Source organism: Nicotiana tomentosiformis, chromosome 12, assembly GCF_000390325.3.
Source record: "Nicotiana tomentosiformis chromosome 12, ASM39032v3, whole genome shotgun sequence".
NCBI lineage: Eukaryota > Viridiplantae > Streptophyta > Magnoliopsida > Solanales > Solanaceae > Nicotiana > Nicotiana tomentosiformis.
In genome coordinates this window covers 104851913-104875609 of record NC_090823.1, presented here as the reverse complement: position 1 = coordinate 104875609, position 23697 = coordinate 104851913, and the positions used below count along the sequence as shown (strand labels likewise).

Genomic DNA, 23697 nt, shown 5'->3' with positions numbered 1-23697 from the left:
ATCGGATGCCTCTCCTTACTTCTGGCCTGCATCTCCCCAACTCAACCAAGTCTAGCATCTTCTCAAGCATCGGGTCCATGCTTCCATTCCCTATTTGGCTGCCTTTCGTGGTCTCAACCTTGCTAGAAAACTTGACCCCTCTCCTTGGTGTATCGTCTAAGTCTGATAACGTGCCATCACTTTGTAACACGCCATCCTTTTAAACTATGTCCGTCCAACATTTCTTGCTACCACCATGCTCCATTTGCATAGCGCCAAGATAGGATTTGGAATCCCCTACTTTCGGCTTAGATTCCAAGAGCATCCCCCCAATGCAGGTGTCACCTTTGTGTTCCTGACCAAAGTTCCCCATCATTGCTGCAAGCTTTTCCAACTCTGGGCATTCACTTGCCCGATGTGATCCTTTACAGAAGTAGCACCCTCTTTTAGGCATGTACTCACTACCATTTCCCGGTCCATTGCTATTTCTCTTGGACCTATGTTCGTTATGCGATGGACCCTTTCCATTGCCCTTGTATACCTTGTCTATACCTTTCCCGTTGTCCTTGTCATGATCTCCCACACCCCTCTCGGCGTTACTTTCTTTGGACTTGGCAGGCTCCATCTTGAAGTCAACGAGCGACTCGGTTACCGCTATGGCCTCGTCCACATTGGCTACTTGATGTCTTCTTAACTCCTACTTTGCCCAATTTTGAAACCCATCCATGAAATAGAAGAGGGAATCTTTCTCATATAATAATGAAATTTGCAGCATTAAGGTAGTGAACTCGCACACATACTCCCGAATTGTTGCCGTCTGTCGGAGCTCCCTTAGCTTCTGCCTAGACTCGTACACCACATTCATCGGGTAGAATTGCTTCTTCAACTCCTTTTTGAACTACCCTCACGTCTCAATCTTACATAGCCCCTTCTCCATGTCAGCAAACTTTCGAAGCCACCATAATGCGGCAATCTCTGAGAGGTACAATACAACAATGTTGATCTTAGTCGCATCGTCCCTCACTATTCCGTGCTTGAAGTTGTTCTCCATGTGCCAAAGAAATTTTTCCACTAGTTGTTCATTGCGAACATCTTTGAATAGCGGTGGCTTGGGAGCCTCAATCTTGGCCTCCCTCGACACAACAACATTGTTGCCTGCCTCAATAATGCTAGTATCGACATGCTCTTCGAGTGACTCTATCTTTGCCTTCATTGCATCGATAATACTCAAGGCCTCCATGACTATGCATTCTAAGGCAGTGATGGTTTGCCTTAGCTCCATCTCAGTCTGTGTACGTTCCTCCAAATCATTACGGATACTCTCAATCTCCTCAAGAGTGTGTCCCTCAAGAACACTAAATGTGCCTTCTACCTTCCCCAAGCATTGGCCAAAGATCTCCAAGACATTCATCCCCACGTTCACCTTCATCACCCACTTTTTATCGAGCGAGACATCCTCCGGAAGGACCTCCACTTCATCCTCGCTCGCCTTAGTGGCAGATGGTTCTTGGGATGTAAGCCATTCGTTTGACACAACCTCGGGAGATACCTCCTGGCTCTTGTTGGTGGCATTCCTCTTTTTGTTACGACCCTTCTTGCCAGCTATCCTGGATGACGTTGGCTTGGGTGTTGGCAACGTTAATTTTTTTGTCGTTCGCCATTCCCTTAGTTGCAACCTTTAATCTGATACTACGTTGTCACATCCTTTGACATAAATTAAGCACACGTGCAATACTTGACAACTTGATCACAATCCTGTACAACTTGCTCATGATCTTGCTATGCCAACTCAGCCTTACTAAACTAAAGATTGCTAAGGGAATGTTAGAACACATGAGAATTTTCAAATGAAGCTTTTGTATTAGAGAGAACTTGATTATTTTTCTTGATGAGTTACAAATGAATATCCCCTTTATATACTAGTCTCCTAGGGGCTAGCGAGTAAATAAAAATTATTACACAAGTCCCTTTTTATTTACAAGTAAGTCCCCTTTCTATAATTCTCTACACGGCTAGAATCCTCCAAGGAATTTCCTAGAAAATCCATAGGGTTCTAGGGTCTTTCTAGGAAAACCTCTATATTTCTCTAGAATCTTCCTACAAATGCTAGCATATTTCCTATGTAAGCTTTCCATATGGCAAAAATATATGCCAAGTAGCACCTAATGGCATGATGATATGGCGGATCATGACACAGTAACTTAAAAAGATTAGAATCGTGAATTCATAAATTTTAAATTTTGGTTCTGCCTCTTGCCGAAAAAGATGGCTCACGGGGGAGAAATAGGACAAAGCAAATTAGGTGGAATCATCCAAAACCACAGGAGATGATACATCCTTGGCTCCTCCCATGAAAATTATAATACACGGAACATTTTTGGAGAAATTGAAGAATTTTAGAACAGTGCTTGAAATAGCAATGCAACACAACTTGCATCCGCTCGGAAGTACATACCGACGCACAAGATGTGTTAAATATACAATAACAATAAATTCAGTACAATCTCACAAGTGAAATCTTATAAAAAAGTAGTTAAATATGCTAGTCGTAAATAATGTCGATCATTAATTTTACATTATTAATTATTTAGAGCTAGACTAGCAAAGAAATAGAATGGAGGCAGGATGTTTTTGAGGGAGCGCTAGTCATTTGATATTCTCTCTCTTCCCACAGATAGTGTCAAATCAAAAGGTAATGAACCAGAGATTAGTTTTTGGGGAATTTCACTGTTGTAGCATATACAAGTTTATATTACAACTAAAACACCTAATATTGCTCCTAAATGTAAGCTATTACAATTAATTACAGCTTTGTCAATAATCCCTAAGATTATGATGATTTTGATTGAGTCAAATATCTGATACAAAATATGGAAACAGAAGATCCTCCAATGGTTAACTTTCTTATAAAACAAGAAAGTAGACAAGAGATATAGAGAGAAAAGAGAGAACTTTCTTATTTCATCAAGTGTTTCTCTGAGTATTTTCTAATTGTGTATTTAAGTATCTACAATATCACTTCTCATCCTCTATTTATAGTATTACATAGAGGTATACAAAAGAATATCATAAACATGACATTAAGCATTTAAGATCATTGAGGAAGATCATCGGGGAGGTTATGGAAGCATGAGAGTTACAACCATAATTATTGGAGTAGTGAAAGTTATTGAGATAATGGAGAGGAAGTAGTGAGTATTATTCCTTTGGTGGTTATGGACATCCATCATAATTTAATATTTTCTAACACGTTTTTCTTTTTATTTTTTTTCCTATTACATAGGGGATCTGAGAGGGAAATGGAGGATAGTGCGTATCATACCTAGTTCACACTTTTTGTCTTAAACTCCCATCGGTACAACTAGACCGTAAGCTTTGGTGGTGAAAGCTTTGTTTTAATTTTTATATTTATCCTTTTTAGTTATAACTAGCTTTAGTGTACGTGCATTGCATGTGTGTGCCGCGTCAAATATGTTAGTTAATATAGTATTATAAATATAAATATTTTATTATATGAGATACAAGTATATTGTGTTGTATCTCACCTAACACCTCTTTATAAACAATATTTTGGTGGATGTTTCCTTCTATCGTTTTGACCGCTTTGTCATGATTAAATATTTTGTTGTCGACATTAATATTCTTCTTAAAAGTGTATTTTATAATTGTTCATGTGAGAAACCATGTTACGGCAAATGTTGTTCAATTCTGATATTGGATACTGTGATTTACATCATTGCAAATCACAAACATATTCAAAATTATTTTTGGACGAATTGATGTGTTTTTTAATAAAATTAGAGTCTTATTCGTTTCTTTATAATTAGGAATAGTAGTGATAAATTCAATCATAATTTCGATATAGAGCTCTAAACAAATTTCAAGAGATAATTCTATGTTGGTTAAAATTGTAAACAATTAGACTTTTAATAATTGAAATACATAACATTTATTCAGACAATTAACATTTAATGAGAATAAAATAACTGGAGATATAGATATACCATGTTAGGTACTCATACCCCTAGCTGCTATCGTGAAGGTTCTTTTTCCTAGCAAGATTGAACATTGGAATAATAAACTCCTAACTAACACAAAGGATCATTTTATAGCTAAAAGGAAGATAATCTACTAAGATCACTCATAAAATCTCAATCGTGTTCGGGAATTTAAGTCTCAATTCTTTGTACTCAAAGTGGTAACTTTCAAGCTTAACCATAGAAACACACTTGAATAATATTAAACTTTTAATTTACAAAGATTACTTTTTTAATTTCAGTCCTTCGTAGTTATATACCCCGAACAGGCAATAGAGTCAAAATAATTTTCTGCTTGAAAAAAATAAATACAAAGTGTAGTGTGAGAGAAAGAGGAGATACTTATAAAGTTACTATAAACAACTTAGTACATAAAATAATAATGGAATTACATACAATAATTCATATTGTTGTTCTGGACTTCATCTTTAACTTGTTAAAGATCTCCTTAACAATATGTTCTGTGCAACCCGCTTTGGTCCTACGAATTTTAATTCAATTATCTATCTATATCTATATTTATTATAAAAGCACAAATAATTTATGCTAAATGTTAGATGACTAAAATATCCTCGAAACTTTGATAGACTTTTATACCCTTAATATTTTGAGTTAAAGATGGATATAATTGTAATATTCCAAATATATTACCCAAGAATAGAATTCTTTCCAGATTAAAACTCCACATATGACGACAACAAATTCCTACTCTACCAATACCTAGAACTTTTAAAACAACTACAGCTGATAAAGTTGAAAATAATTATGAATTTGGATAAACTTACTATACTTGTCACGATAAACAACTTGAATAAAAACTAATATTAAATATTATTGCATTCTTTAACCGACTTATAAATTTATTCGTATCATTTTATAATTTTAAACTATTTAGTTCCAATTTATTATTTGATTATCACAACATTATTATGATTTGGTTTGCATTACATATATATAACTTCTATTTTAAGCAACTTATTATCTAACTTTAACAATTACTTATGGTACGTATTTGTAATATTTGACACAAGATATTCGTGCAACGCACGAGTATAGAGACTAGTAATATTAAAAGCACGAAGCCCCTTAGCGAAATATCGTTCGCTTTTTTTACCCATTAAAATCAGATTTCACATTGGATGAAATTGTAATTTAAGTTAATTTTCTAATTTGTAGGACTTTAAAATTAACTAAAATTTGGTCATAAAATCTTTCCTTATTGAATTAGGTAAAAATACTACTAAGATTTAGGACTTTAAAATCATTAAAATTTTACCTTATATAAATCAAACAATTATAACTAAATAAAAGTCTTGTATTTTCATAATATGCAAGATATATTTGAAAATAAAAGAATTTAATTTTAGAATAGAAATAGTTGGACGTACCTTAGAATCTTTATAAGGACTTCAATATTAAAACAATACTATTATCAGTCTTACGATATGCCCCGCATGAGCAAATTAAATGCTTTAGCAATATTCGCAATAATATTATTTTCCTAACTCATCAATACCTAGAAGAACCATGTAATATTTTGCTTCCTTTGGAGATGCTCTTGACCAAGAATCCATTGAAAAGCATAAATTAGCTAGAACTTTCGTGGGAGAGAAAAAAAACCTAAGGTAAAGGACAAAAATAACAAAACTAATTTAAATAAGGAATTGTTTATAAGAGTTAAATTTTAATTTGATTTTAGAATCCTAAATGTTAGAATATTTTACATATTTCAAATAAGGAAAGACTTAATAATCATAATTGTAGTTGATTTCTTAGTTCTAAATATTAGTAAAATCAAGTTACAATTTTATCCAAATAAAAACGATATTTGCGCTAAGGGCGTTGGCGCTTTTAATATAGTATAGATAAATAGATACTGATTTAATTATAACAGAAATCTCTTTGTTACTGGACAAGCACACTGGGGATAGTTAAAGGTGGATCTTTATGAGAAGTTACAATCAAACAATTCAGATTCTTTTAAATTCTTGCACAGGCTATGGTAAAATTACTCAATATACCAAAACATATATCCAGCATTTGCAATACTTAGCTTGTAAAAAGCATGCTATTCTATTGCCGCTGTAATTTATTTGTAGGTGAGGGCAAATTCCCCTAACAACCATGAAAACTCAGCCTGAAGCTAGGCTGATGTTTGACATGGAAATGGTATATATATCTACAGAAAAAATCTCCTTCTTAAGGTGAATTCGCAGTAGATATGCTGCTATAAACTACCCTGCCAGTGCACCAAACTGGACTTCAGGTTGGAATTTACCGAACTTATCAATTGTTTTGCAAACTCAATAGAAGCATTGCTATTAGAGGAGTCACCAAAATGTCCATCAACTCGATTCATCTGATCAATCAACGAGTGCCTCAATCGACTAGCTATAGGACTCTAATAATCCAGGGATTCTTGTACCAGGAAAGTAGTCAGCAGCTGCTGGTGAATTGGGGTTGCTCGAGATATCTACTTGCAAAACTTCTCCTATCCTGATCAGAATGCTGTACGCTAAGTTTAAGAGAACCCGAGAGTATGCTTCCAGAATTAAATGCCCAATGTCCTACAATGATACAGAAAGAACAAGGATTAACCACAATCTTATTGAGCCCTTTGTTATGGTCTATGTTGCTCGGACACTCCGAAAATGTTGCCGGGTACGTGTCGGATCCTCCAAAAATAGTGTATTTTTGGAGGATCCGACACGGGTGCGGCATCATTTTGGAGAGTCCGCGCAACATAGGTTATGGCATAACTTTTTCTAAACATACGCGTACACATAGAAGTAGAGATACATACAAAATCTTAAGGTAATTTAAGGGTAAAACAGTTGTCCAGAAAGATATAGTTATCCTCTATTGTTCGATAATATATGGACTATGCAAATGACAAGCTGAAACGAGTCGCTAACTGAAACAGAGAAACTATTCTGCTGATAAGTGAACTATATAATCATCCTTATTAGTTGCATTTTAACAAATTTTACTAGTGGATACGATTCTCACCGTGCAATACTGGATTTTTGTGACATTGAGGAATGTCTGAGGAAGGTTAGGATATTTAATTTTGAGCTGCTGCAGAAGAGCTTCTGCTTGGCTCAATAAGACCTCCAATTTGTCTAGCTCAGATATAGGATCTTTTACTAAAGACCAAGATCTTCGAACTGGAGACTTTCCACTAGCTTGATCAGTTATTCTTTCTTTCCATGCAAGAATTGCTCCTTCTAACCTGTTAACAGATTCAAGTGCACTGTTTTCAGATCTCAAGTTCAAGGAATTGAACATTTCCTCAGCAGAGGTTGATTCTGCAGTCAGGATTCTATAAAGGTCCTCGCCGAGGCTTTCTCTGCCAGACTGCAAGAACGAAATTTAGCAATTTCAACAAATTAAATACATAATAGAAAAGGATTTGAGTTATATACATTGTGCAAATTTCCTTTATACTATGAGTGTAGTTTAATATGTGATAGTACGTTAGCTATCATATTTAGTGATAAATGTTTATCAAGAGATTTACCATATAAGTAACCAGATTGTGTGTCAGTACATAAAACTTAAAACTCAATAGCAAATAGCTTTAGGGAGAACTCTCTCTTGCCTTTGGAAGTGCATCCTTGATAACTTTTGGAACCGGCATTTCAGCTAAGATGTTTTCATTAATAGCTTTTGCTGCCTTGAATATTTGACCGGCCAACTTTCCCTGATTCAGCAATTTCTTTATTTCAGTGTCAGAGAGCCCAGAGATGGGTACCTTGGGTGAAGGAAGGCACCACCTTGTGCCCTTTTCTTCTGCTCGGCTACTCACTTCCGTATACCAAAACTCAGTATTAACCATTGAATCCAGCATTCCCTATCAATTTGAGATCGAAAGGAACTTTGAGAAAATCGACCAAGTCGATGCAGAAACAAAGTAGTCGAACGTTATAGGATATAAGAGACCACCTACAAGAAGCATGGAATCCAATTTCTGAAGTGCTGGAAGATTTATATGGATGTCTGCACGAGCTTTTGGTGTCATTATCTGCTCGAACGAGAAGTGGAACTCACTATGTCGCTTTATTATTATGAAATAAAGCTGATGTGTTATTAGAAAGTCATAGTTACCTCCAATCTCTGGCCATTAGAACCATTTTGTTTTGTAGGAACCAACTCAATCATATGTTTGGTAGGTGAGAGCAGCCAATCCATTTCCCTTTGCCATTTCCTCTTCCTTTCCTCTGCAAGTGGCTCCAATTTCCACAGCTCTCCAAACACAGATGCTTTAAATCCAGAAGTAGCATTACAGATCAGGAAAATTCACAGCAAAGTAGAAAATAGAACAATAAAGGTTTAGGAGAAGCTGAGCCAATGTGTTATGAGGTGTAACATTCTTTTAAATGCTATACTTGTGCTTGTTATATGTTCGGGGTTGCCCAGTTGGTTTGGAGATACGGATGACCTGGGATCGATTCCCCCCTCAATGTCTTCTGGGTTGAGCCTGTCACACAGGGCTTGCCTAGTGTGATTTACATCCCCTGTGTGATTTGCATGTTATTATACAGGGGGGTTTTACCCAGTGCGCACAAAGTGCTTACCACAGAGTTCTCACCCAAAGGGAAGAGGTTGTGGCAGAGGTTTGTAGCGGCGGCGGGTTTCCCCTCTTAAAAAAAAATGTCAATTTTATTTTGGAGTTGTCATGTGAATTTTTTTATCAGATTTCAGATTATAAAGCTAAAGTTAATCCTAGTAGGAGAAAAACACAGGTTAATCCCACAGCGTCAGTAATAAATAATCTATGATATTAAGATGACAGTGGGAAAGGCAGGAGCACGAACAAGGTAGCTTATGCTATTTTTCATCCTTACTAGTTTATGGTAGAATCTGGGAGAATATGATTCTGCTGTTTAAAAATCTTTACGGAGTATAGTGAAATTAGTATTCCTGTTTGTTCTTTGAATCCTTTCCGTTGCTGTTAGTAAAGCAGCTGGGCAGCCAATTCTTTTCAGCAAAGGTAGAGTATATTGGAGAGAAAAATCAAACTTAACTCCTCGTTACAAAAACTTTAGAGAAGAAAAAGGAGTAAGCTTGTAATACCTTCACTAATAAAATCCCCTTGTAGCAAATCAATTTTTTTTTAAACATTGAATTATTGTAAAACGATATTGATAGATAAAGAAGTAACAACTAAAAACCTGCAAGATTTGTAATGGCATTGGACAATGCTAATGCAGTCGAAACTCCCTTGCTTCCTCCCGTCACATCCTCACCAAGCAGCAATTTTGCAAATTTGTCTTTCATTGTCTCCACATCTGAAAATTGGGTTGTGTAAGCAGGTTTGTCTTTCACATAGAAATTCCCATTGTCATACGATCCCTGATCGTCGCTCTTCCTCGTTGTCCATTGAGAGGAGAATGATTCAAAAGCATTGTTGCTGGAAGAGCTGCTTGAGTCATCATCATTTAAGGAATCTGTAACACCCCCATCACCTCTACTAGTCGCGCTTTCATTGTCATAGGACTGACAGTTCCGTATGCAGCTCTCGAGGCCATCATATGTTGTAATTCCTGATAATTTCCTTTTCAAATTTTAGTCGGATGCAGGTTAAAAGGGGCTTATATTTGCGCTTGAAAAACTACATAAAGATAAGATTAATATGGTTTCTTGTGTGCGAGTGTGTGAAGTTGGTCAGAGACCTTAGTCTGAGCAAATATGTTGGTGATAAACAGATTGTACAAAATACTACTAATATAACTTGAGGTGTTAAAGAGTCTGAAAGAATTGATACAACACATACAAGTTAAATGACTTCTCTGTGAAGAATACTTTCACTAAGTTTAAAGACAACATATTGTCGTCACTCGATAAGCTTGAAGAATATAATGGAGGTAAATTCCAGCACTTCAAGGTATAATACAACTTAAAATCAATGGAACTTCACGGTATTATCCAAATGATCTCATGACGTACCAAGACAAATATACGATTATGCAATTTAAGCTTTCTAACATTATCTTTATTAGCATTGTGATTAAAAGAAAAAAATGGTTTCCCGAAATATCCCGATACCCATAAAAATAAACATTTCATTTTGATTAATGTAGTCATTGTAAATGAACCATTTCATTGACAAATAAAAGCAAGTTAATAAGTGGTACGTAACCATTCAAATTTTGCAAAAGAATGGCAAAGTTGAAAATATGTGACAAGCCCCATGCGGTATTGACATAGATAGCGCATTTGTCTTGGGTAAATTTAACTATAATTTTTTCTCATCAAAGTCATATAACTTTGTTTTCTTACACAAAAATCATAAAAGTGTTACTAACTCACACAAAAAACACAATTTTCCAGTATTTTCTTATTCCAGTTTATTTTATCTTTTAAGTTTCAGTCTAATAAATAATAACCCGATTAAAATTAAAATAAAACAAATTTAGAAGCTCTCAAAAATAATAATCCATAAAATATATATTCATACATATATATATATATATATATATATATATATATATGTGTGTGTGTGTGTATTATATACATATAATATACATATTCTATATATATTAGCGAATGCAATTAGTTTCGACCGAACAACTCTCGAATATCATAGTTTGTTTTAGGCGCGATTAATAATAAAACATCGTGACTATGGGTACGGTTCCCGTACCATAGTCATGATACATAATCCCCAATTCGAGTGCGCGTTTCACGCGACTTGACCATAATTTCAAATAATAATAATAAATATGTTGTAAATCGCGGGTGCGTTTCACGTGACGCGATTCGCAATATGTACAAAAACAACGAGTGCGCGACATCGCGACTTGTTCAAATAAATTTCATAAATATTTAAAGCGGTTAAAAAGTTAAAAATGCACAATAGATTTCAAATATGTATTAAATCAGATAATTAGGTCAATTATTAATAGTTGAACGACCGTGCTAAAATCACGGAATTTGGGAGTGCCTCACACCTTCTCCCGGATTAACAGAATTCCTTACCCGATCTTCTGTGTTCGCAAACCATAAATAGAGTCAATTTCCTCGGTTTGGGATTTTAAAATAAACAGGTGACTTGAGACACCATAAATTATTCTAAGTGGAGACTCTGAATAAATAAATAATCTCATTTCGAAGAATGTTACTTTAATTGGAAAAACTCTCTATCCTCTCGGAAAAAAGGAGGTGTGACACTTCCCCACAACAAATTTAGTTTGGAATGTATGAGATTCTGACAAAAAAGAAGGTATAATTAGAGAGCACTTGAAAAAAGATGCTTTCAGTTTGAATGAAAATCTTGAAAAAGAAATATAAAAGATAGAAGTATCTTGTTTTGAAGGATTCACTTTTGGTATTATTTTTATTAATATATATGGCTATTGGGTCGGGTCGGGTTGGGTCATTCCTATTTTAATTGGATTATTAGTTATTAGACTTAAAATAAAAAATAAAAATCGTGAATTAAGAAAATACTACTAAAAAGTTGTATTTTTCTGGTCATTATGATTTTTATGCGAGTTAGTAAAAGTTTTATAAATTTTGTGTGGGAAAACATAGTTATATGATTTAGGTGAAAAAAAGTAATAATTATATGACTTTTTGTGAAATCTACAATTTTTGTCTTCTTTGCACTTTCTGTATATTTATTTATTTATTTTGATGAGTACACTTTATGTTTTTATATTTTATTAAATCAAAATTTGAAGCAACGGATAGATATAAACACAAACCATTAAAACCTACTTCAAGGAAGGTGAGAAAATGCTAATATTCAATATTTGAATAGAGACTTGAGAAAATTTTAAAAAGTCAAGCATCTTAGATCTAACATTTGATTATGCATAATTCATGAAAGTCAGAAAATGTAATGATATTTAACGAGAATTCTTATTGTGTATAAGCGGTGAAAGTTTGACATTTCCTTTTCGTCAAGGGAAAATAATCTCCCAACTATTTAAGGAGAAAAAGATTGAGAATGAAATAAATGTGAATCCAAATACTTGTTGATAGGAAATTGGACTGGCACTAGATCTAGGCCCCCCTCTGAATAATAAACCACTAAAGCATCAAAATAGATCCTTTTTTTTTGGGTTCGACATGTGCAAATCTACTTTCTTCTTTTAAAAACAAAAAAGAACTCAACAAGTACTTATTTTCTACAAAATCAACAGTTGAGGCTGAAAAATTCTAAATAAACGCCACTCTAGAGTTTTTAATCACTAGGTCAATCTTTAGACCGATGAGACAACTCCATTTTAAGTTTACTTTTTTTACAAGAAACAAATTAAAGACGATTAAACATGTATAGAAAATTGTAGCTTAATATTTTTTTTTTAAAAAAGCTTTTGAAAGGTGTTGATGCTTTAGAGTAGAAACAAAAAAAACACGAATAGACCAAACTGGAAAGAGAATCGCCAAAGTAAAAGTTTTGATGCGAATAGAAAAAAGTTGAAGACTTTTCAAAAAGAAAGTCTTGTAGACAACGACTGCTTTGTCCCCTTAGTTACTTGAGTGGTTTTGAGAGTTAGGTTCCACTATTTTACCAATTAGACAATACATAGAAAGAGAACTCCGAAGCTCTCTCTACCACTGCGGCATGCCATTTATGACAAATAAATGTCGTTATAATGCCATCTATTTATTTCACACTAAATGGAAGATTCTTCCTCTTTCCATTTACAAAAGTTTGTAGAAAGTAGACAAGAAATATTTGGAAGTGTATAGCTCCTCACATGTGACTTATAAATCAGTTCAAAATATACCTAACATAAGATGGGTTCCACATAAGATTCTTTATCAACCAGGAAAAAATAATATTTTTTTTCCTCATGTAATTTCAAGACATAGGTGCTCTACATTGGTTGTTAAATTTCTTGAATATAATAAGCATCCACATATAACTAATAAAAAAAAATAACTAACATGCCAATATTATTAAATATATTGGTACAAGATTGACTTAAATGGAGCGACGTGGGCAATGAAACTATGTAACTAATCTCAACTTATTTAGGGGTCATTTGGTAGGGTGTATTAACAATAGTGTTGAATAAGGTGTATTAGTAATGCATGAAATAATAATGCATGGGTTAGTAATGTAATCATTCGTTATGCAAGGATTATTTTTTATCTATTGTTTGGTATGATGTATTAAAAATTAAAATGCGTTGCATAATTTTTAAGAAAATCAGTTATTTACAAAAATGTCCTCCATATTCTTTAGCTTTCAGGGACTTAGACTAAATTATCCCGGGATTGTACTAATTTATACCACATGAGAGATGGGATAAAATAATCCCACATTTGATGGGATAAGATGGGATATCCTGGATTAAGTCTAGGATTAAATTTATACCTTGTTTGGTTGGCGATATAAATTTGTACCTCCAACCAAACAAGGTATAAATTATACCCTACATCTTATCCCAACTTATACCTCATATTAAACTAAGAAAAATTTTGTCTTTATCCATGCTAATGCATGCATTAATAGCCTTGGTATGACTAATACCATGGTTTGTTGTGTATTGGTTATACATAGGATAATACCAAATGGGTTGTATAACTAATATTTGCATTGGTAATACATAGGTTGAAAAAGTATGCCAAACAAGGGATTAATAATACCAAAATCTAATGCATGCATTATTTTCGCTAATGAATCCTACCAAACGACTCCTTAGTGTTAAGACATTAATAATAACTGTTACTCCTGTTTACCCGAAAAATCAGATTTCGTTAGATTTGTGTATGGTTCTAAGGATACGCGATACAATTTGATATAAATCGTGTAAAAAAATAGAAATATGTGTATTCTTGACTATGAGAATGAGAATAGTTAGCAAAAAAATGAATAAGATAAAGTAAAACAAACACAAGGGGATATCTTTCAATATGAGAAGTGATCTTTTGTTCCAGTCTCACGCTTGCTTACAATCCATGTCCCTCTTATAATAGAGAGATCCTACCTTATATACAATAAAAAATACGTAGTAGAGAGTCCATGATGTATTATCTTTTCCTCTATTTCCGTCAAGATTCTCTCCCATAGTGCGGTTGCAACGGCCCTAGTCTGCGAGCTCGATACTGGCTCGAGCTCGGTATAGGATCGAGCCCTCGGCCTTGGTCCGAGCTCGATTCTGACTTGGGGTCTCGGTATTCGGGGTGAGTGTTGGTCGGTCCATGCATCTTCGATAAAATCCCCGCTTTGCCTCGTAGTTCGATTTGGATATGAGCTCGATAATGATATCGAGCTTGTCATTGATCGGCCTTAGAGCTCGAAGCTCGCTGCCCTTACTTCGGACCTTGACCGAGCTTGTCATGCAGATATCCTTTGATCGAAACATTATCGTCTCGACCAATCCGTACGACTGACTCAAATCGATTTTGACCGTACACAGATAGTCCCCTCGTTTCTTGGAAAAGGATATGACGAGAAACGAAATGATTCCCCAACAGCTCGATCAGATATATACTGACATTTTCATCGATCCCGACCCTGACGTATGTGATAGTTGTCTCATCGGTTCGGTTTTACCGAGGCATTTAATGTGTCAGGCGGTGGTCGGCCACCTCTAATATTGAACCGTCATTGCTTCAATCTATAAATAGCATTTCCTTCCACCATTCATTATTTTTACGTCTTCAATCTTCCAAAATTTTCAAGTTCCTTTTCGCCTTTTCTGAGTTTTCTGCCTGTAAACCTATGAGTTTTACTGCAAACTCTTCCTTAGAACACCAAATACTTCCGTTCTTTGTTTACGAAATTTTAAATGGCAAAAACGTCTAAAACTGTTTCGCAAAAAGAGACCGCTTCTTCATCTCGACCTGCTGGTGGCGAGGATGTGGAAGAGCCCCGCCCTGAAGAATTCGTTCCGGTTGGGTGTTCGACCGTAGGCGATTTTAAAATTGAAAAGCCTTCTCCGAGACCGGGTCGGTGTGAGCCGATATCGAGGTACCAATGTTCAATCATCGAAAAAGTTCTCGATAAAGTCATACAAGAATGCAACTGGGATAATAAAATCATAGTAATCCCATCGCTCGATGAATCAATTACTACCTACGTCGAAGGGTTCTTAAGTGTTTATACTTATCCTTTCATGTTGGGACCCCTAGACCCTGTCATCGTTGCCTTTTGTAAGAGGTACCATGTGACCCTCGGCCAAATCCACCCTTCCTTTTGGAGGATAGTGATTATTCTTCGATTTTTCTCGAGCAAGGTCGAGGGGCGTATCTTCACCCTCGATCATCTTATGCGTCTTTACAGTCCCCGACTTTATCGAGGAGGGCTGATCAAGCTTGCTCGCCGAGCAACCAAAGCGCCATTCTCGAGCATAGACGAGACCCAGGATCGGGGTTGGATGGGCCGTTTTGTTCGAATTAGAACCTCGGATCTGATCCCTGCCGATGACTTGCCATATCCCGAGAAATGGAATATGAGCCGTGAGTAAACGTTTCTCTTTGCCCGTTTTGATTTTGTGATTGCTTTCTATTTTGTTGATCCATTTTTCCTTATCACAGTCATAGCTCGAATGCCGGAACCGATCCCGGATCTTAGACAATGGGTCGAAAACCTGGTGTTGCAGAGACCGTACTCCGAGCGTGCTTGAGTCGAATTATCAAAGGGTCGATGGGAGGCCAGCAGTCATGGTAAATCTTTTTGTCGACTTGTCTCTTCATCGATTTGTATGGTAAATCTCCCCCTTCCCTTTTGTAGGACTTGGGAAAGATGTAGTCATGAGGCCGCCATCTGGTGGCAAAGAAGATCCTGTCCAGAAGCAGGTGAAAGAAAGGAAGAGAAAAGACGTATCGGGCTCCCCGAGCTCGGAAAAGAAGAAACCGGCTAAGAGATCTCGAAAGCCGAAGGGGGGCTCTGGTGTTATGTCTTCGGAAGCGGTCCGCCATTCAAGGGACGAGCCCGAAGAAGGAGAGGAGAATTTAGCCTGCGTACGGGCTAATGTTGTGATTCAACAGTCTTCCAATTTGGTGGAAGAAAATCAGGGAACCTTGGCCATAATCCCAGAACAAGAAGAAGCCGAGATTATCCCTTCTCGAGCTAAGACGATGGAAAGGGATACCGAGGGTGGATCTTCTCAGGCAGTAGCAGATATTTCAAGGGATGAGTTCAGGATAGTTGACATTGGCGGATCCCCTCAAATTTCGGATGCCATGATTCGAGAGGCCATCATGTTGGAGGATCGGTCCTATGAGGGTATTCAGGAGTCGGCCGATATCCACGGTTTTCTGGAGGGGCTCGAGTCATGTGCCTCGGAGGAGGTTACCTGTTTTGGTGGAATGCCGGTACCCAAAAAAGTGTCTTGGTCGGGTTCCACCGAGCCTTCATCGACTCATAAACTGGTGGACCGATTTCCGGCCCCGAGTATCGATCCCGATCGAAGGCGGAAGATAGTGTTCTCCGTACCTACGGATACCCGAATTTTTTCTTCCCCTGTGGGGATTGCCAGTTACCTTCGGTCCTTGGTGACTGAAGAAGATCAATTAGTGATGAATGCAGTGGGGCCTGCCTGTCTCTTCAACGAGGCCCAACATGCTTTGAATCGGGTAACTCTGATGGCTTTTTTGCCGCTTCTTTTACACAGAGTTGCAGGTAATTCTAATGTTTCTCCTTTTATTTGCTGGCTTCGATGTTGCATCATGAGGCCTTTCTTCGAATTAGGGAGGAGCATGATGCCGAGGTTCGGAGCCTCACTGAGAAGAGTGACTCGTACAAGCTTCTTAGTGAAAAACTTCGAGCAAATTTGACAGCGGCTCGGGAAGAGCATGAGGAGATGGCTGAGCAGGTATTCCGAATGTTTCATGATAGTGAAGATAAAAAAGAGATAATCACTAACGATCCGATTCTGCAGGTTCGGCAGAGGATCGAGCAGATTGGACGGCTTAACTCACAGGTAGATGCCCTACTGGCCGAGGCAAAAGAATTTAAAAAGTGTATGGATAACCTTGCCTCGAAAAAGGAAGCCGTCGAAGCTTAGTTGGAGATGTCTGATGCCCAACTTTGATCTGCGAAAGAAAATGCTTTAGGGCTGATCGAAAAGATGAAAGAGCTTCAGCATCGGTTGGATTTGGCCACCTTAGATAGAGTAGATTTGGCCAAAGAACTCGAAGTGGCCAGATCTGAAGTAATCGAGGCCAACAAAAAAGCCGATACCAAAGTGGCTCAGTTCAGGATCGATGTCGAGGTTAACCAAGCCAAAGCTGCGAGCATGGTCGAACATGCAAAGTGGAAGGCTCGGAGAGAGGCTTTCGAGGAGGTAAAAGCTCAGGGCTATGATGTTGGGGCCGAGATTGAAGTCGCCAGGGTGGAGGAGAACAAAGCTCGGAGGTTGGCCTTTCCTGAGGAGGACTCCGATGACTCAGGGGAGTCTGAAGATGAGGACGATGCCGAGAATACGGCCTCCGATGAAGATTGAGTCATTTAGGGCCTTAGGTCGATCGCTGCGTTCTTTTGATACCGCTTTCGGTTTTTGTATAAAGAACTTCCTTTTGGAAGAGTAGCCGCCTCTGTACAAAAAATTTGTAAATATAAATCTTTCTTCTTTTTAAAGAAAAATAGCCTTTCAAACTAAATAGATAGTTTGAATTTAAATCTGTATTGCCTTCGGGCCTTGTGGGTAGTCCCCTTTTGCTTTATTGGGCTCGAATATCCTTCAGCTTAAATAGTCAAGTATTCGTATTAATTCAAAGAAATGAGTAGTTTTGCTCGAAATAATGTAGCCCGTAGGCGTAATAGTCGAGTGAGTGCTTGCTCGAAATCGAAATAAAAGTAGCCCGCAGGCTTAGTAGTCGAGTGAATGATTCGAACTCGATGCAATGCAGCCCGTAAGCATAATAGTCGATGTAGCCCGTAGGCTTAGTGGTCGAGTGAGTGCTTGCTCGAACTCGAAATAAAAGTAGTTCGTAGGCTTAGCAGTCGAGTGAATGATTCGAACTCGATGCAATGTGGCCCGTAGGCATAATGGTCGAAGTAGCCCGTAGGCTTAATGATCGAGTGAGTACTTGCTCGAACTCGAAATAAAAGTAGCCCGTAGGCTTAGTAGTCGAGTGAATGATTCAAACTCGAAATAATGTAGCTCATAGGTGTAATGGTCGAGTGAGTGCTTACTCGAAGTCAAAATAAAAGTAGCCCGTAGAGCCCGAATAAATCTTCCGATGAGGAGTTTGAAGGGCCTGGAAGAGGAAGTCCTTGGCCTCCCCCCACACTCAAAACCAAAACAAAAGAGAAAAGATCAAGACTTAGCAGTCGAGTGAATGATTCGAACTCGATACAATGTAGCCCGTAGGCGTAATGGTCGAGTGAGTGCTTGCTCGAACTCGAAATAAAAGTAGCCCGTAGGTGTAATAGTCGAGTGAGTGCTTGCTCGAACTCAAAATAAAAGTAGCCCGTAGACTTAATGGTCGAGTGAGTGCTTGATCGAACTCAAAATAAAAGTAGCATGTAGGCTTAGTAGTCGAGTGAATGATTCGAACTCGAAATAATGTAGCTCGTAGGCGTAATGGTCGAGTGAGTACTTGCTCGAATTCGAAATAAAAGTAGCCCGTAGGCTTAGCAGTTGAGTGAATGATTCGAACTCGATGCAATATAGACCGTAGGTGTAATGGTCAAGTGAGTGCTTGCTCGAACTCGAAATAAAAGTAGCCCGTAGGCTTAGTAGTCGAGTGAATGATTCAAACTCGAAATAATGTAGCCCGTAGGCGTAATAGTCAAAGTAGCCCGTAGGCTTAGTAGTCGAGTGAATTATTCGAACTCGAAATAATGTAGCCCGTAGGCGTAATAGTCAAAGTAGCCCGTAGGCTTATTAGTCGAGTGAATGATTCGAACTCGAAATAATGTAGCCCGTAGGCGTAATGATCGAGTGAGCGCTTGCTCGAACTTGATCCTGTTTGCATAATAAATCTTTAACATAGAATATCGGTAAAGAAAAGGGCTTTATTTGCAAGTCATTATACATGGGTTCATGTTTTGCGTCAGGGATCGGGCCAACTACATAACCATGGTTCGTTTTGACTATTTGGCTTCTGTTGAGACACTGTTTTCCATGAAATAACAAAGTAACGTCCTTTGCACCGAACTTGATAATCATCACAGATACGTTCAATGATAAAGCCCACCAGTATACGAGGTTAATTTTAAATAGGCCTCAGATAATCAGCAGTAGTATTGTTTCCGCTATATGGCTGGTATCGATCTCTGGTCGACTTTTGCTTTTTCGTAACGGACCTAGAAATCAACTGGTCATCTTCGACTCTTATTTTGGATTGATATCGATTGTGCACATCGGTCCAAGTAATAGTTGGATACTAGATCAGATTTTGCTTCAGCCACCGTGAAGCCATCGAGCTCCGCTCGTTTAGACCTTGAGTGAAAGCTTGAACAGCCCAATCGTCTGTGACTGGTGGCAGATCCATTCGTTCCATTTGAAAAAGAGCTACGAACTCTCTTAGCATCTCGTTATCCTTTTGTATTACCTTGAACAGGTCCGACTTTCTGGTTTCAGCCTTTAAGGCTCCGGCATGTGCTTTTACGAAGCAATCTGCAAGCATAGCAAAAGAATCAATAGAGTTAGATGGTAAATTATGATACCATACCATTGCCCCCTTTGACAGGGTTTCACCGAATTTTTTCAATAATACAGATTCGATCTCATCATCTTCCAAATCATTGCCCTTGATGGAACACGTGTAAGAAGTGACGTGCTCGTTGGGGTCGGTCGTTCCGTTATATTTGGGTATTTCGGACATATGAAATTTTTTGGGAATTGGTTTTGGGGCTGCACTCGAGGGAAAAGGCTTTTGAATGAATTTTTTCGAATCTATCCCTTTTATCATTGGTGGAGCTCCCGGGATCTGATCGACCATGGAATTATATGTTTTTATTTTTTTATCGTTGGCTTCGACTCGTTTTGTGAGTTCCTCGAGCAATTTAGTAATTTCGGGAGTAGTCCTCGATTCTTGCTCATTTGACTTCACTATGGCTGGTTCCGTTATGTGGGTGATTTCTCAAAATGGATTGGGCCCCGGCCTGCTTCATACCTAAGTTTGGCTCTGCAACTGAGCTATCGCTATTTGCTGGGCTTGTAACATATCGAAGATCATCCGTAAACTGACTCTGATCTCCTCCATGTTATGAGTGTCTCGAGCTACGGATCGAGTATCGCCCTGAATGCTTTTTTCCGGTTCGGAACGTTGATTCGCCTCAAGAGCCACTTGTGAATTGACATCTAGCGGTACTTCGACTCGAGCTTCGGTGACATCGTTAATTCGCCTTCCAGCCCTGGGTGTCAAGTTGTTGGTTTCATCTTGAAAGCCGGCTTCGTGGTCAATAGGTGAAGCCATCAATCGAGGGTTTGCCATTGTTGATTTGAAGTTGTAAACTGGTGTGTATTGCAGACTTGTATCAAACAACCACTGTTACCCTTAGCCCCACGGTGGGCGCCAAACTGTTTACCCGAAAAATCGTATTTCGTTAGATTTGTATATGGTTCTAAGGATACGCGATATAATTTGATATAAATCGTGTAGAGAAATAGAAATATGTGTATTCTTGACTATGAGAATGAGAATAGTAAGCAAAAAGAATGAATAAGATAAAGTAAAACAAACACAAGGGGATATCTTTCAATATGAGAAGTGATCTTTTGTTCCAGTCTCACGCTTGCTTACAATCCATGTCCCTCTTATAGTAGAGAGATCCTACTTTATATACAATAAAAAATGCGTAGTGGAGAGTCCATGATGTATTGTCTTTTTCTCGATTTCCGTCAAGATTCTCTCCCATAGTGCGGTTGCAACGGCCCTAGTCTGCGAGCTCGATACTGGCTCGAGCTCGGTATTGGATCGAGCCCTCAGCCTTGATTCGAGCTCGATTCTGACTTGGCGTCTCGGTATTCGGGGTAAGTGTTGGTCGGTCCATGCATCTTCGATAATCCCCGCTTTGCCTCATAGTTCGATTTGAATATGAGCTCGATAATGATATCGAGCTTGTCATTGATCGGTCTTAGAGCTCGAAGCTTGCCGCCCTTACTTCGGACCTTGACCGAGCTTGTCATGCAGATATCCTTTGATCGAAACATTATCGTCTCGACCAGTCCGTACGACTGACTCAAATCAGTTTTGACCATACACTAACTCCTATAACTAACATGGAAATGTCTACATTCTAGTATCATCTGGCTCACAGAAGTCAAGAAAGTTACACTAAACATCTAGACAATATGTTAGCATTCACTTGTGGAAAAGAATACTCCTCATTTTGTGCAAAGACATCTGCAGAGTTCACTAAGTAATGGTTATTTTTAAGCATATATATTTGTAAATCTTCAAAATAATACTAAGGCAATATTTTAATGTTTCTAATTTTATAGCCAATGCCCACTGCCACAAAGTAGTAGTAGGTATGATGGTTTTCCGCATTGATTGATTAAAAATGTTGGATTTGCCTCAATTATAGGGAGGGAGAATCACCACGTCATACCGTAAAAACAAATAAGAAGGAGAGAAGGGGGAATCTCACTCTCTTGTTCAGTAAAGTCAATGCTAAACTCTCTGTTTCTCGTGCAGCAGGCTAATGTCTGTCTCATGATCACCATATTTGTCAATCCTGATTAATATTGCCCAAAATGTGCCTCAAATATTAGGGGAACTAGTAAGCCATTTACAAAGCCTGAAATATAAGATGCAGTTGAAATTGACAAACATGGAAAAAATAAATTACTGCTACTAGATCTAAAAAAATTCAATAGCTGAGGCAAAAAAGTTACTATCTGCCAAAAAACTAGACCTTTATTTTGTTCTTATTCATCATTTAGATCAAACCAATAAATTCCGGATATATATTTGAGTCTTGCCATGTATACATTTTTACTGTTTAACCATAATTAAGTGATACATATTCTCACCTTAGTTTGTAACTCTTAGGGGTCGTTTTGGTATAATGGTGGAATATCCCATGGGATTAGCTATCCCACCTTTTATATGGGATAGCTAATCCCACAATTTTAGTATAAGAGTTATCCTAGGATTAGCTAATATCCCAAATCAAACATGAATAAAGTTAATCCCAAACTTTATCCCGAGAGTCATGGGTTTTATTCTCTCTTGGTTAGACCTCTATGAACAGCTAAATGTGTTTATTTTAGCTGTGGCTTTGTAAATATATACTTAGGTGATTAATAAAATTTGTTTAATTACCAAAAACAAAATTGATGCAGCCAGATTTTCAGATTAAAAAGAAGTGCTAATTGGAGTTTTGATTTGCTCAATCCATATAGTGGCCAGAAGGAACATAAATGGAGCAACAGAACCTAAAATCCAACAATTCCAAATATCAGATAGACTATAGTTTTTTTTATTTTTAATCAATCAGAAAAGTGGTCCCAGAGACTATTTACCAAGCCTCCTACTTAGCTCAGAGCCCAATATAGTAGCTCAAAATCTGACTCCACAATTGTCAAACTCTTGTCTTTGAATGAAAAGTGCAATCAGGGAAAAGGAGTCACTGTTTCACTATAAATATAGTTCATGTTCAAAGGTTAATTTAGACAAATTACCCCTCCCAAAAATAAAGAACTTTAACCATTTGACGCAGTCAAACACCTGTTTTGTAATGTTGTTTCCAATAGACCTACACAATCAGCTTAAAAAAGCACTAAATAGTAACAAGTTTAATACTCCATTGTACAACAACGAGATAGTAACTAAATAAAATGTCTTTTACTATCAGGTTATCTAGCAAGTACTAACTATTTATAAATAATGGAATTGATAATCTAAAAATAAGATATATTATAACTTGTTATAACAAATTAAAATATACTGAAAATAAAAATTAAAAAATAAACGCTTACAGTCAATATATGTTAAATCTATAAAAGAACAAGAGACTGAAAAAAGCTTTGGACTGTTCCAGACGCTTCAGATTTATCGTGATGCGGATTTCACTGATAAAACAGAGAATAACACGTCAAATGATTTAGAAAATAGATCTTTTTCCATTTAAAACATTTCCAGTCACGAAAACTGACAAAATCTTAGATAAGAGTAGAGTTTTGACATGAATCTGGCCTGAGCAAGAAAAGAAAAAAGGGACGAATTAATAAAAGGGAGAGTTAGAACAAGAAGCTGACCTCTGTTTTTCTATTTGATCAAATGAAGCACTTCAATCTTCTAGCATGTAAAAAGGATGGAAATAGAAATCATTCACGATCCCACATTTAGCCTTTCTCACAATTCTTGGTTCTGTGAGAATAGAAAACCTTTTTCTTGTTTTCAAGTGTGAAATGGTAGAAAACACAGCTATAAATCTTTGGTCTGTAGTCAAATGAAAGAAACAGTAATTAAAAGATTTAGAGAAGACTGGATATGACTATTCAGAAGGAGGATGAAACATGAGATTGGTATTAAAAGCAAATGAGAAGTGACAGAGCAGACAGAGAAGAAAGGGTTATGCGTGTGTGAGGAATGGGAGTACGTGAATATAAAGACATTTATGGTGAGAAGAGAGGAAGAGAGATACGTGGTGGGGTTAGCTAAGAGGTCGAGGCTAAGGTAGTAGGTAATCATTGCTAGATTTTTTTTATTTTTTTTTAATTTGATATTCCGCACACGCATTACAAACACTACTGATTTTAAAAATAAAGTGAAAATATTTTTAAAAAAAGTGAAAAGTCTTATGTCCAAACGGGCT

The 23697-nt window shown here is 37.2% G+C and overlaps 1 protein-coding gene across 1 annotated transcript; it reads right to left on the bottom strand.

Annotated features, from left to right (window-relative positions):
• Positions 1-5944: 5944 nt before the first annotated feature.
• LOC104114282 (rop guanine nucleotide exchange factor 14-like) lies at positions 5945-23491 on the bottom strand. Its single transcript, XM_070191606.1, is given in 9 exon segments — positions 5945-6426; positions 6428-6583; positions 7026-7373; positions 7618-7869; positions 7966-8040; positions 8124-8278; positions 9191-9562; positions 21526-21675; positions 23138-23491. Coding segments are annotated over 8 exon segments (1617 nt in total). The 5' UTR covers positions 21602-21675; positions 23138-23491; the 3' UTR covers positions 5945-6243.
• Positions 23492-23697: the final 206 nt, after the last annotated feature.